Source organism: Oncorhynchus mykiss, chromosome 18 (assembly GCF_057628025.1).
Source record: "Oncorhynchus mykiss isolate SJ-2025 chromosome 18, ASM5762802v1, whole genome shotgun sequence".
Lineage (NCBI taxonomy): Eukaryota > Metazoa > Chordata > Actinopteri > Salmoniformes > Salmonidae > Oncorhynchus > Oncorhynchus mykiss.
This window is the reverse complement of record NC_143039.1, coordinates 60,301,115-60,315,267: the sequence shown is the minus strand read 5'-3', so window position 1 is coordinate 60,315,267 and position 14,153 is coordinate 60,301,115. Positions and strand designations below refer to the sequence as shown.

Genomic DNA, 14,153 nt, shown 5'->3' with positions numbered 1-14,153 from the left:
ACCCGAACAGCTGATGGAACCGTGGTTTTGCACAACTGAAGAATTTCTGCACAAACTGTCAGAAACCGTTTTAGGGAAGCTCATCTTCATGCTCGTCGTCCTCACCAGGGTCTCGACCTGAATGCAGTCTGGTAAGACTCCAGACGTCAGTGGGCAAATGCTTACCTTCAATGGAAGTGTGCTCTTCACAGATTAATCCCAGTTTCAACTGTACCTAGCAGATGGCAGACTGTATGGCGTGGTGTAGGCGAGTGGTTTGCTGATGTCAATGTTGTGAACAGAGTGCCCCATTGTGGTGGTGGGGTTATGGTATGGGAAGGCATAAGCTACGGACAACGAACACAATTGCATTTTATCAATGTCGATTTGAATGCACAGAGATACTGTGAAGAGATCCTGAGGCCCATTGTCATGCCATTCATCCGCCACCATCACCTCATGTTTCAGCATGATCATGCACGGTCCCATGTGGCAAGGATCTGTACTCAATTCCTGGAAGCTGGAAATGTCCCACTTCTTCCATGGCATGCATACTCATTAGACATGTCACCCATTGAGCATGTTTGGGATGCTCTGGATTGACACATACTACAGCGTGTTCCAGTTCCCGCCAATATCCAGCAACTTCACACAGCCATTGAAGAGGAGTGGGACAACATTCCACAGGCCACAATCAACAGCCTGATCAACTCTATGCAAATGAGATGTGTTAAGAATGTGTTCTTAACTGACTTGCCTAGTTAAATAAAGGTTAAATAAATCAAAAATAAATGTGTTGCGCTGCATGAGGCAAATGGTGGTGGTCACACCAGATACTGACTGGTTTTCTGATCCATGCCCTTACCTTTTTTTTTAAGGTATCTGTGACTAACAGATTTATATCTGTTTTCCCAGTCATATGAAATCCATAGATTAGGACCTAATGAATTTAAAATTAACTGATTTCTTTATATGAACTGTAAAATTGTTGAAATTGCTTTTATATTTTTGTTCAGTGTAGCATAATTTTCCATAATAGACCATGCATTATTTGTTGCATATAGTCTCCTGAGGATTAATCTCCCACAAATGAAAAAATATGTGATTTGGGATCTCAATTTACTGTTGAGAGTTAGAATAGTAGAATACACCAGGTGCAATTTCGAAATGTGGTTATGCATCAGCAGTTTTTCTCTTATGTCAGTCACTGACAGTCACTCAACTGGCCCATGTTAGCATTTTTTACATTTCATTTAGTCTAGCCAGCTATCTAACCTTGTAGCAATCATGGTCTAATTACCGACCAGGGGGACCCCAATGATTTTGTTAGTCACTCTCACTCAGATATCATATTAACAACTTCAAAAATTTCTCTCCACCCTATGGCAAAATGCATAGAATTGCGTGAAATTAGCTCTAAATCTGTGCAGCAAAACATTTCAGTTGCCCCACTCTTGAGTGAACACTCCCATTTTAAAATTAATTTTTGCAAATTTTACACATTTTGTTATGACTTATTTCATGTTAATATGATATCTGACTAAGAATGACTACCAAAATCAATAAAACCACATGTAATTTGCCTGGAACCGACCCTGACTGTGGCCCCTCATGAGAAGTTCAGGGTTTTTGTGGGCCCCACACCATCAGTTGCCTATCCCTGGTTTACTTTATTCTAGTGACAGTAACACACTAGACTAGCTTCACTATTGAATTGTAATTTATTTGGTTGTTACAGGCTACGCCCTACTTTTGACTATGGCTGTTGGTTGGTTTACATTCCACCAGTCTAGCAGAGCATCCAGATCCAGCCTCGTGAACACCCTCTGGGTCTTTGTGTCTCAGCACGTTGCCGTGGCTGCGGCTGGACTCCATCCATTACGGCCATAGTCCGCTGAACATGCTGTACCAACCGGAATAGCAGTATGTTTATTATATGTTTATTATAGGGGAACATCAGCCCAGGGGATCTGGGACTAAACTGTCCAGATTTACCTAACCAGTGTTTTTGATATTTAATTATTAGTATATTTATTCGTTTATTTTTAGGTTATTATTGTATTTTTGTCGATTGTGAGATAGAATACATCATGTCAACAAAGCCACCATAACAAAGGACTGGCAGTGGTGAAACGGTTGGCGCAATGAACCGCACGCGCTCCGCTCTCGCCATCTTCCGTTCCCATGATGCAGCGCGTCAGCCTGTCTCTGAGTCCCTCCGAGCCGCCATGTTGTTGGAGTGAAAGCTTGGAAGTCTGGAAAGAGAACCGGGGCTGAAATCTGCGACCATCTGCCCTCTCCACCTGTAAGTAGCCCTCTCCCGTGGGCACAGAAACACTCTAGACGCATCAAACCACACATCACCCGGTTTATTGTCTTTACCGGACCGGAACGAGAGTTCTGGGTGTTATTTTAACGGCTGTGTTGCCGCCTCCCTCTCTTGCCTCCGGTTGTGTTGCTGTCTTCCGCTCTTGCCAGACAGCTCAGGCCTTTGTTAGCTAGCTTATATCCGCGTCATGTAGACAGCGCTCTTCTCGTGCCCCTCCTGGTACTAGTAACGGGTCACCGGTGTGTGCGATCCAGAGAGTAGGTGTTGGAGCCGGGTTTGGCCAGTGTCGGACTGGGCTGAACAGGTCTCTGGCTTGGAGGCCGTGTATTGTTGGTAAATGGGTAACGTTAACTAGCTACTGGAACCAGTTCCGTGGTTGGCATGCGACTTTAGCTAGTTAACGTTATTCGGCTAGCGAACACTTCCTTACACGGAGAACATAGTTAATTAGCTATATGTCAAAACCAGACGAAATAATTTGCTTACGTCCATTTATGCCTAAATGGCCTCATTGTTTTGTTTAGTTAGCTAGTTGGATGTTGTGCCTCAGCGACTGACAGCTAACGCTAGCTAGCTGGCACACAAAGCTACGTTCCGCTTTTGTTCTGGCACGGGTGGACAGGACAGTAGATCGCGGTGATAATCGATCCCTGGTATTAAATAATGATTAACCCAGTTAGAGCCAACAATGCCTATTTCCGGGTGGCGAACACAACGACTCGAGCGTGATGAACAAGAGACTGTGCTACTGATTTCCGGGTGTTTCCAAATAGGTAGCTAATGTTACATGTCTAACATGGCATAAACCGCTGTTGTCTGCTTGCATGGAATAACATACTTTAATGCTATTTTCATGCAATACAGACTGGGGGTATTTTTTATATATCTTTTTTATTTCAAGTAGCTGTCTTGAAGCGTTGTCTGGATGGCAGGACCTAGCTTGCTGGCTAGCTAATGATACCTGCAGAGGGGGGCGTGTTCGTTACGGTATAGCTCAATGCATGGAGGCGTCTGCTCATTGTAGTGTGTCTGTGGTTGATAGGTGTGTGTACACCTCGGAGCCATGATGGTGTGTGTGAGGTAGAGAGAGGAGTTTTGCGATATGACAAATTCGGGCTGTATTTCCCAAGACTTCTCTTCCTCTCCATCTGTGTATCAGTACAAGGCCTTATGATTCAGACAGAGGTTGAGGTTCAATGATAAATAAAACATGGAAACAGAAGCAGACCACCTGGTTGTCTAGATAGAAAATACCTTACCACTGAACACACTCCTCGCTTGTTGAGTGGGTGGAATCCACATCACCTGAGCTGTAGGCTGTTGGAAACCATCTTCTCCAAGTGGAAAAATTGAGGTATGTCCCTCGCTGTTTGGTTCTGTTTGCTTCCATTTGGTTCCTAGAGTAAACGGTTCGGTCTGTTGCAAAACGTTTTGCAACGGTCTGCAACTAATAAATACACCCCTGGCTGGGCCGCTTTCAGCAGGACACAATGTTGCAGATGTCTTAAGTACAACTGACACATGTTAGAAAAGCATGTTTGCGCTACAGAATATATTCCTATAGGAACATTGCACAATCCTGTAGTCAATGTTCCTATGGTCTACTGATCAAGACAAGTTATGCCCTTAATACAGTTGTTGAACATAAGTAGGCTCACATATCCAAGTCATCTGAGTCTATAGTAGAACATGTATAAGAAACAGGCATGCCTCCTGAAATATGACACCACAAGCATTTGCTGCAGAATCATGTGGAGTAAACTGTATCAGAATGGGTTTCTGTCTAGCATGTCATGTAGGCCACATAAGATGAAATACACCAGACTTCTAATGTTACCAACCTACGATACCTATTTACCTTTAGATCAGGGGTGTCAATCTAATTATATAGAGGGCCTAGTGTCTGCTGTTTTTTCCTTTCAATTAAGACCTAGACAACCATGTGAGGGGAGTTCCTTAGTAATCAATGACCTTAATTAATCAATCAAAAGTACAAGGGAAGAAAGATAACCTGAAGACACTTGCCCCTCCGTGGAATAAGTTTGACAAGCGGTTTAGATCATCTATTACTACTGAAAGGGAATGGGAAAGTGGTGATGTCAGGCTTCAGATCCATTTCAAACTCTTGTCTATCAGTTAAATCGAACGTGGAAATCCCCCACACGAGTCATGAATTGACTGAAAGTATTGTCGAGATGGAATTTGACCCCAGTTTAGCGTGTGTGTTTATTTATTTATGACACTGTGGGTGATTTGCAAAATGCTGGGTATGAAAAATAGGTTTTCCCCAACCCCAGTTGTTGCTTACCTGATTCACCTTATCAACCAGATAATTATTAGAATCGGATGTGTTAGATTAGGGTTGGAGTGAATATCTATTGGACGGTAACTCTCCAGGAACAGGGTTGGGGAGCCCTAACTTAGAATATGTTGTAATTTATGTTCTGCAAGTTGACTCCACTGGCTGGTGGACATAAATGTTGATACATTCCAGTCCCTGAAAATGTGTATGTGTGTTCCAGATTGTGTTGAAAGGAGTGTAGCTCATGTGTATTGGAGGTGTGTGTGTCACTAACGATGTGTGTGTTTGTCTCACTCTTCTCCCCAGGCCTTGGTGGAATGAGCAGTGTGTGTGTGTTGAAGGGTAAAGCAGTGCTCTGGCAGGACTCATTCAGCCCCCACCTCAGAACTTCAACTCCCAGCATGCCCGTGGTGCTGAGCAGCGGAGGACACGCCCCCCCGGCCGGACAAACCCCACATGCCCCATCCCCTAGCCAACAGGTAAAGGTGGAGATGGATACAACCGCATATAGTCGGTAGACACCAATACAAACATGTCTCCTATTTATACATTACATGTCACACCGACTGACAGACGTGCAGACAAATTAATACACTGCTCAAAAAATAAAGGGAACACTTAAACAACACAATGTAACTCCAAGTCAATCACACGCACACAAATCAAGCTGTCCACTTAGGAAGCAATACCGATTGACAATACATTTCACATGCTGTTGTGCAAATGGAATAGACAACAGGTGGAAATTATAGGCAATTAGCAAGACACCCCCAATAAAGGCGTGGTTCTGCAGGTGGTGACCACAGACCACTTCTCAGTTCCTATGCTTCCTGGCTGATGTTTTGGTCACTTTTGAAGGCTGGCGGTGCTTTCACTCTAGTGGTAGCATGAGACGGAGTCTACAACCCACACAAGTGGCTCAGGTAGTGCAGCTCATCTAGGATGGTACATCAATGCCAGATGTGGCAAGAAGGTTTGCTGTGTCTGTCAGCGTAGTGTCCAGAGCATGGAGGCGCTACCAGGAGACAGGCTAGTACATCAGGAGACGTGGAGGAGGCCGTATGAGGGCAACAACCCAGCAGCAGGACCGCTACCTCCGCCTTTGTGCAAGGAGGAGCAGGAGAAGCACTGCCAGAGCCCTGCAAAATGACCTCCAGCAGGCCACAAATGTGCATGTGTCTGCTCAAACGGTCAGAAACAGACTCCATGAGGGTGGTATGAGGGCCAGACGTCAACAGGTGGGGGGTTGTGCTTACAGCCCAACACCGTGCAGGATGTTTGGCATTTGCCAGAGAACACCAAGATTGGCAAATTCGCAATTAGCGCCCTGTGCTCTTCACAGATGAAAGCAGGTTCACACTGAGCACATGTGACAGACGTGACAGAGTCTGGAGACGCCTTGGAGAACGTTCTGCTGCCTGCAACATCCTCCAGCATGACCGGTTTGGCGGAGGGTCAGTCATGGTGTGGGGTGGCATTTCTTTGGGGGGCCGCACAGCCCTGCATGTGCTCGCCAGAGGTAGCCTGACTGCCATTAGGTACAGAGATGAGCTCCTCAGACCCCTTGTGAGACCATATGCTGATGCGGTTGGCCCTGGGTTCCTCCTAATGCAAGACAATGCTAGACCTCATGTGGCTGGAGTGTGTCAGCAGTTCCTGCAAGAGGAAGGCATTGATACTATAGACTGGCCCGCCCGTTCCCCAGACCTGAATCCAATTGAGCACATCTGGGACATCATGTCTCGCTCCATCCACCAACGCCACGTTGCACCACAGACTGTCCAGGAGTTGGCGGATGCTTTAGTCCAGGTCTGGGAGGAGATCCCTCAGGAGACCATCCGCCACCTCATCAGGAGCATGTCCAGGCGTTGTAGGGAGGTCATACAGGCACGTGGAGGCCACACACACCACTGAGCCTCATTTTGACTTGTTTTAAGGACATTACATCAAAGTTGGATCAGCCTGTAGTGTGGTTTTCTACTTTAATTTTGAGTGTGACTCCAAATCCAGACCTCCATGGGTTGATCAATTTGATTTCCATTGATCATTTTTGTGTGATTTTGTTGTCAGCACATTCAACTATGTAAAGAAAAAAGTATTTAGTAAGAATATTTAATTCATTCAGATCTAGGATGTGTTATTTTAGTGTTCCCTTTATTTTTTTGAGCAGTGTAGTTTTTGGTGCAAAACTGGCGGGGCCAGAGGCGTTAGCTAAGTGTGCCTGTGTCGCAGGGCGTGGCGGGTGCCGGTCGGTCTCAGGATGATGCCATGGTGGATTACTTCTTCCAGCGGCAGCACGGAGAGCAGCCTGGCAAACACCGCTGGCCCATTGGGGATAACATCCACGACAGCCAGGTACTAAGTGTGTGTGTAAAATCAGAAAATGGTCTGGGTTAATGTGTGTGAGTGTATACCCTCAGTCTTTACCGACCATCTCTCTCTGTTGCTCTGTGTATGTGTAACCTTGCCTCTCAGTAGGGGTGATTATGTGTGTGGTACTCTAACATTGTCTATGTCTGTAGATGTTTGATGCTCTACCTTGTCTTTCTGTTGGGATGTGTGTGTTACTCTAAACTTGTCTCTGTCTGTAGGTGTGTGTTACTCTACACTTGTCTGTGTGTGGGTGTGTGTGTTACTCTAAACTTGTCTCTTTCTGTAGGTGCGGTCGATGGATGAGCTGAACCATGACTTCCAGGCCCTGGCTCTAGAGGGGCGTGCCATGGGAGAGGTAAGGGGTCAGGTGTTAGAGGTCAAGTAGTTTGAGGGCTGTAGACACAGCTTACCAAAGGCCATGTGGTGGTAGGAAGACTGAAACCCAGAATAGTGTCCTGTCACACAGCACGTCCAGCTGCTGTAGGAATCTTCAGCATTGTAATGTTAGTTATCAGTTATCTTGGTAGTTAAATAGCGAAGACATTGAGGAAAATGTCCTTACACCTCATATTTCTCTTTCCGTTTCTCTCGCTGTCCCTTTCGATGTTTCGCTCCTGTCTCTCCTCTACAGCAGCTTCTGACAGGTAAGAAGTTTTGGGAGAGTGATGAAGCGGGGAAAGACGGACCAAAAGGCATCTTTCTGGACCAGTGGAGGGACAGCGCGTGGGGGGCCACAGGTAGGACAAAGGGTCCCAGGATTAAAACACCAATGGGTCAACACACCAAAGTCTCAGTGCCCAGCCTAATGTGTGCGTGTTTGGAGACTGACGGTAGTGTGCTCTCTAATTTCCCCTCCCCAGACCACTCGGTATCTCAGCCAATCATGGTGTCCCGTCGGCCTGGCGGTGGGTTCCATAGCGGCGGGGAAGTGGGCGGGTCAGTGATGTCACCGCGGTCAGAGAGTGGGGGTTTAGGAGTCAGTATGGTAGAGTACGTCCTCTCCTCCTCTCCCGCTGAAAAACTGGACTCCTGCCTACGCAAGGGACCCTACGTAAGTAGTCTAACCCCGTTTTCACTATCATTCATCTATCACTATAAGCAACTCACTTTTATCACTGACAACCTGGACTCCTGCGCTAGGTTCTATTGTAGTCTGAACCTGGACTCCTACGCTAGGTTCTATTGTAGTCTGAACCTGGACTCCTGCGCTAGGTTCTATTGTAGTCTGAACCTGGACTCCTGCGCTAGGTTCTATTGTAGTCTGAACCTGGACTCCTGCGCTAGGTTCTATTGTAGTCTGAACCTGGACTCCTGCGCTAGGTTCTATTGTAGTCTGAACCTGGACTCCTGCGCTAGGTTCTATTGTAGTCTGAACCTGGACTCCTGCGCTAGGTTCTATTGTAGTCTGAACCTGGACTCCTGCGCTAGGTTCTATTGTAGTCTGAACCTGGACTCCTGCGCTAGGTTCTATTGTAGACTGAACCTGGACTCCTGCGCTAGGTTCTATTGTAGTCTGAACCTGGACTCCTGCGCTAGGTTCTATTGTAGTCTGAACCTGGACTCCTGCGCTAGGTTCTATTGTAGTCTGAACCTGGACTCCTGCGCTAGGTTCTATTGTAGTCTGAACCTGGACTCCTGCGCTAGGTTCTATTGTAGTCTGAACCTGGACTCCTGCGCTAGGTTCTATTGTAGTCTGAACCTGGACTCCTGCGCTAGGTTCTATTGTAGTCTGAACCTGGACTCCTGCGCTAGGTTCTATTGTAGTCTTGTTTAGCACTCCCTCCATCTTACTGGTTCATTCCTTCCTGCACTCCACTATCGATCTCATCCTCTGATCAGTAAAGGGACAGTGATACATCTCTCAATCACAATGTTCTCAATCTGTCCATCCATCGACTTTTACATCTCTATCCCTCACTCTCCCTCTGACAGGGCCCGAGGGATGGAGAGGTGGAGGATGAGAAGAGGGAGAAACCTAAGGCTGCGTTTGAAGTAGAGAAACTTGAGATGACGGAGGGAGAGAATGATGTCATCAGTGATGTCATCAACCCTAATGGGCTCCCTGTGCAGAATGGCCTGGACGTGGACGTCAAAGAGTACAGGTACACACACATTCACTCACACCGGCACACACATTCACTCACACCGGCACACACATTCACTCACACCGGCACACACATTCACTCACACCGGCACACACACACACACACCAGCATATACACATTCACTCACACCGGCACACACACACATTCACTCACACCGGCACACACACATCAGCACACACACACACACACCTCCCCATGTTCTCTCCTGCTCTCTTTCCTCTCTTCAGTCGTCAAGGCCAGATGCAGCCTGCGGGGACAGACACTGACATGATGGGGGGTGTAGGGGGATGTGTAGGAGGGGAGGGTATGGTCCCCATGGGAGGAGGCGGGGGTCCCAAACCCCAAGAGGACTTCTCTGGTGTGGAACAGGGTGTAACCATGGATACCATGGAGTCTGTGATGGAGCCTCTGCAGTTTGACTACAACTCCCAGATGGCCATGGACTCACAGCCCACCGTGGGGCTGTTTGACTACAGCAACCAACAACAGGTGTGTGTGTGTGGGGTATGATGATGACCACCATGGACTCCTGGACTACTGCAGCCCATTTTGGGCTGCGGGTGTTTTTATTTGTTGGACAGAAGACTGTTAAACACCATGAAATCAGCTCCAAGTAATTTTCATTTTGGAAATCTGTTCCCATGTATTCCCACGTATAATACAGAGACACGTGATCGTATTCAAATGTTTGCAAGGTTTGCAATGATTGTTTTAGTCAAATTTTGTGTCTCTTTGGTCTTGCGGTCAATTTGAAGTCTACAAATGATTTGTAATTAAGTTTCTGCTCCCGGCCACCCGCTCAAGAAAAAATTAATCCCTCAGTTAAATCTAGTTGATATTCCTTGGTGTATATACTCAAATCAAATAATATTTCATTTGTTGATACACATATTTTGTGTGTGAACAGCTGTAGTTATATAGGGCCGAGCGGGTGTGGTATATAGCTAATATACCACGGCTAAGGGCTGTTCTTAAGCATGACGCAACACGGAGTGCCTGGTTACAGCCCTTGGCCGTAGTATATTTTCTATATACCACAAACCCCCAAGGTGCCTTATTGCTATTATAACCTGGTTGCTGATGTAATTAGAGTAGTAACAAGAAATGCTTTGGTGATATACGGTCTGATTTGACACTGCTGTCAGCCAATCAGCATTCAGGGCTCGAACCACCCAGTTTATAAACTAGAACAGCTCTTAGCCGTGGTATATTAGCCATCATGCCTTATTGCTTAAATATATCATATGAAGTGGGTAAAGCAGTATGTAAACATAATTAAAGTGACCAGTGTTTAATAACTGTAAATAGGGAAGCACTCTAAGGTACAGGGCTGAGTACTGGGTGTGAGCAGACTGTGTATGTATGTACACTACCGGTCAAAAGTATTAGAACACCTACTTGTTTAAGGCTTTTACTATATTTGTGCTATTTTCTACTTTGCAGAATAATATTGAAGACCTTAAAACTATGAAATATCACCAAAAAAGTGTAAAACAAATCAAAATATTTTTTATATTTGAGATTCTTCAAAGTAGCCACCCTTTGCCTTGATGACAGCATTGCACACTCTTGTTATTCTCTCAACCAGCTTCACCTGGAATGCTTTTCCAACAGTCCTGATGGAGTTCCCACATATGCTGAGCACTTGTTAGCTGCTTTTCCTTTACTCGGTGGTTCGACTCATCCCAAACTATCTCAATTTGGTTGATGTCGGAGGATTATGGAAGCCAGGTCATCTGATGCAGCACTCCATCACTCTCCTTCTTGGTCAAATAGCTCGTACACAGCCTGGAGGTGTGTTGGATCATTATCCTGTTGAAAAGCAAATGATAGTCCCACTAAGCGCAAACCAGATGGGATGGCTTATCGCTGCAGAATGCGTTGGTAGCCATGCTGGTTAAGTGTGCCTTGAATTCTAAATAAATCACAGACGGTGTCAACAGCAAAGCACCATCACACCTCTTCCTCTATGCTTCATGGTGGGAAATACACATGCAGAGATCATCCGTTCACCTACTCTGCGTCTCACAGAAGACACGGCTGTTGGAACCAAAAATCTCACATTTGGATTCATCAGACCAAAGGAAAGATTTCCACTGGTGTAATGTCCATTGCTCGTGTTTCTTGGCCCAAGCAACTCTGTTTCATATTGGTGTCCTTTTAGTAGTGGTTTCTTTGCAGCAATCATCTGATACAGCACTCTGTCACTCTCCTTGGTCAAATAGGCCTTACGCCATCCCATCTGGTTTGCGGCTGTGTATCACTGCAGAATGCTGGGATAGCCATGCTGGTTAAGTGTGCCTTGAATTGTAAGTGAATTACAGACCGTGTCACCGGCAAAGCACACCTACACCATCACACCACCTCCTCCATGCTTCACAGTGGGAACCACACGCAGAGATCATCTGTTCACCTACTCTGCATCTCTCAAAAGACACAGCGGTAAAATTTGGACTCATCAGACCAAAGAAAAGATTTCCACTGGTCTAATGTCCATTGCTTGTGTTTCTTGGCCCAAGCAAGTCTCTTCTTATTGGTTTTCTTTAGTAGTGGTTTCTTTGCAGCAATTTATTTGGGCTGCAATCTGAGGTGCAGTTAACTCTAATGAACGTATCCTCTGCAGCAGAGGTAACTCTGGGTCTTCCTTTCCTGTGGCAGTCCTCATGAGCCAGTTTCATCATAGCGCTTGATGGTTTTTGCGACTGCACTTGAAGAAACTTTCAAAGTTCTTGCCATTTTCCGTATTGACTGATGTGTCTTAAAGTAATGATGTACTGTTGTTTCTCTTTGCTTACTTGAGCTGTTCTTGCCATAATATGGACATGGTATGTTACCAAATAGGGCTCTCTGTATACCACCCCTACCATGTCACAACTGATTGGCTCAAACGTATTAAGAAGGAAAGAAATTCCACAAATTAACTTTTAACAAGGCACACCTGTTAATTGAAATGCATTCCATGTGACTACTTCATGAAGCGGCTTGAGAGAATGTGAAGTGTGCAATGCTGTCATCAAGCCAAAGGGTGTGGCTATTTGAAGAATCTCAAATATAAAATATATTTTCATTAGTTGAACACTTTTTTTTTTTTTTTTTGGCTACTACATTTTTAAAACTTACTTAATTAGGCAAGTCCGTTAAGAACAAAATCTTACTTACAATGACGGCCTTGTTCAGGGGCAGAACGACAGATTTCTACCTTGTCAGCTCAGGGATTCGATCTTGCAACCTTCCGGTTACTAGTCCAACGCTCTAACCACTAGGCTACCTGCCATCCTACATGATTCCATGTGTTATTTCATAGTTTTGATGTCTTCACTATTATTCTACAATGTGGAAAATAGTCAAAATAAAGAAAAATCCTGAAATGAGAAGGTAGTTTTGGAAAGAGAACCATTTTTTTTTTGTCCATTAAAATAACATCAAATTTAATCGGAAATACAGTGTAGACATTGTTAATGTTGTAAATGACTACTGTAGCTGGAAACAGCTGATTTTTAATGGAATGTCTACATCGGCGTACAGAGACCCATTATCAGCAACCATCACTCCTGTGTTCCAATGGCACGTTGTTAGCTAATCCAAGTTTATAATTTTAAAGGCCTAATTGATCATTAGAAAACCCTTTTGCAATTATGATAGCACAGCTGAAAACTGTTCTGATTTAAAGAAGCAATAAAACTGGCCTTCTTTAGACTAGTTGTGTATTTGGAGCATCAGCATTTGTGGGTTCGAATACAGGCTCAAATGGCCAGAAACAAAGAGCTTTCTTTTGAAACTCGTCAGTCTATTCTTGTTCTGAGAAATGAAGGCTATTCCATGCGAGAAATTGCTGAGAAACTGAAGATCTCGTACAACTCTGTGTACTACTCTGTCACAGAACAGTGCAAACTGTCTCTAACCAGAATTGAAAGAGGAGTGGGAGGCCCAAGTGCGCAACTGAGCAAGAGGACAAGTACTCGCAAGTCCTCAACTGGCAGCTTCATTAAATAGTACCCACAAAACCCCAGTCTCAATGTTAGCGGTGAAGATGCGGCTCCGGGATGCTGGCCTTCTAGGCAGAGTTCCTCTGTCTAGTGTCCTTTTGCCCATCTTAATCTTTTCTTGTGGTGTTTTTCTTGTGGTGTTTTTCTTGTGTTTTGCAGGTACTATTTAATGAAGTTGCCAGTTGATGTCTTGTGAGGTGTCTGTTTCTCAGACTAGACACACTGTCTACACTGTATTTCTGATCAATTTTATATTTTAAAGAACAAAAATTTTATTATCTTAAAATAAAAAATAAAAAAAAGTTCTCAATGACCCCAAACTTTTGAATGGTAGAGAGTGTGTGTGTGTGTGTGTGTGTGTGTGTAATAAATAACCTGTGTGTGTAGTTGTTTCAGAGACCCAGTGCTCTAGCACTGCAGCAGCTGACAGCAGCCCAACAACAACAGTACGCCTTGGCAGCAGCACAGCAATCTCACATTGGTAAGTTTTAGGTGAAAGACATGTTCAACATGATGCTCTGCTGACCCATTTCTGGGAATTTATTCAGTGACAAAGTTCTTGGACTGTGTGTGTTCCTGTCTCACTGACCTCTATCTCTCTGTGTGTGTTATCAGGTCTGGCTCCTGCGTTTGTTCCCAACCCTTACATCATCAGTACGGGTCCGCCTGGAACTGACCCCTACGCTGCTGGACTGGCAGCTGCTGCAACACTAGGTGAGAGGCAGATACACACTCACCTGCCATTTCTATTCCATGTCCAGCGGGCGATGCCTCCCCAGTGGGGGAGTGAGAGGACACACCTACTCATTCCAGGGTTTTGTCTTTATTTTTTAAATGTTTTTTCTATATTGTAGATTAGTAGTGAAGACATCAAAAAGATGAAATGACACATATTTGAGATTTTTCAAAGTAGCCACCCTTTGCCTTGATGACAGCTTTGCACACTCTTGGCATTCTCTCAACCAGGTTCATGAGGTAGTGCATTTCAATTAACAAATGTGCCTTAAGTTCATTTGTGAGATTTCTTTCCTTAATGCGTTTTAGCCAATCAGTTGTGTTGTGACATATAGTAGAGGTGG

At 45.0% G+C, this 14,153-nt stretch overlaps 1 protein-coding gene across 4 annotated transcripts in view; it reads left to right on the top strand.

Annotated features, from left to right (window-relative positions):
* The first annotated feature begins 1,727 nt into the window (after nucleotides 1–1,727).
* Nucleotides 1,728–14,153, top strand: part of pum1 (pumilio RNA-binding family member 1) — a 36,818-nt gene continuing 24,392 nt past the window's right edge. For 2 of the 4 annotated variants that reach the window (XM_090208928.1, XM_090208927.1), the window contains exons 1-10: nucleotides 1,728–2,284; nucleotides 4,917–5,089; nucleotides 6,843–6,965; nucleotides 7,270–7,338; nucleotides 7,615–7,720; nucleotides 7,844–8,034; nucleotides 8,916–9,085; nucleotides 9,316–9,577; nucleotides 13,462–13,555; nucleotides 13,690–13,788. In XM_090208928.1, coding sequence (XP_090065054.1) covers nucleotides 4,928–5,089; nucleotides 6,843–6,965; nucleotides 7,270–7,338; nucleotides 7,615–7,720; nucleotides 7,844–8,034; nucleotides 8,916–9,085; nucleotides 9,316–9,577; nucleotides 13,462–13,555; nucleotides 13,690–13,788 — 1,276 coding nt within the window. In that variant the 5' untranslated portion in view covers nucleotides 1,728–2,284; nucleotides 4,917–4,927. The remainder of the gene's footprint in view (nucleotides 2,285–4,916; nucleotides 5,090–6,842; nucleotides 6,966–7,269; nucleotides 7,339–7,614; nucleotides 7,721–7,843; nucleotides 8,035–8,915; nucleotides 9,086–9,315; nucleotides 9,578–13,461; nucleotides 13,556–13,689; nucleotides 13,789–14,153) is intronic. The other 2 variants (XM_090208926.1, XM_090208925.1) reach the window with 1 other exon arrangement.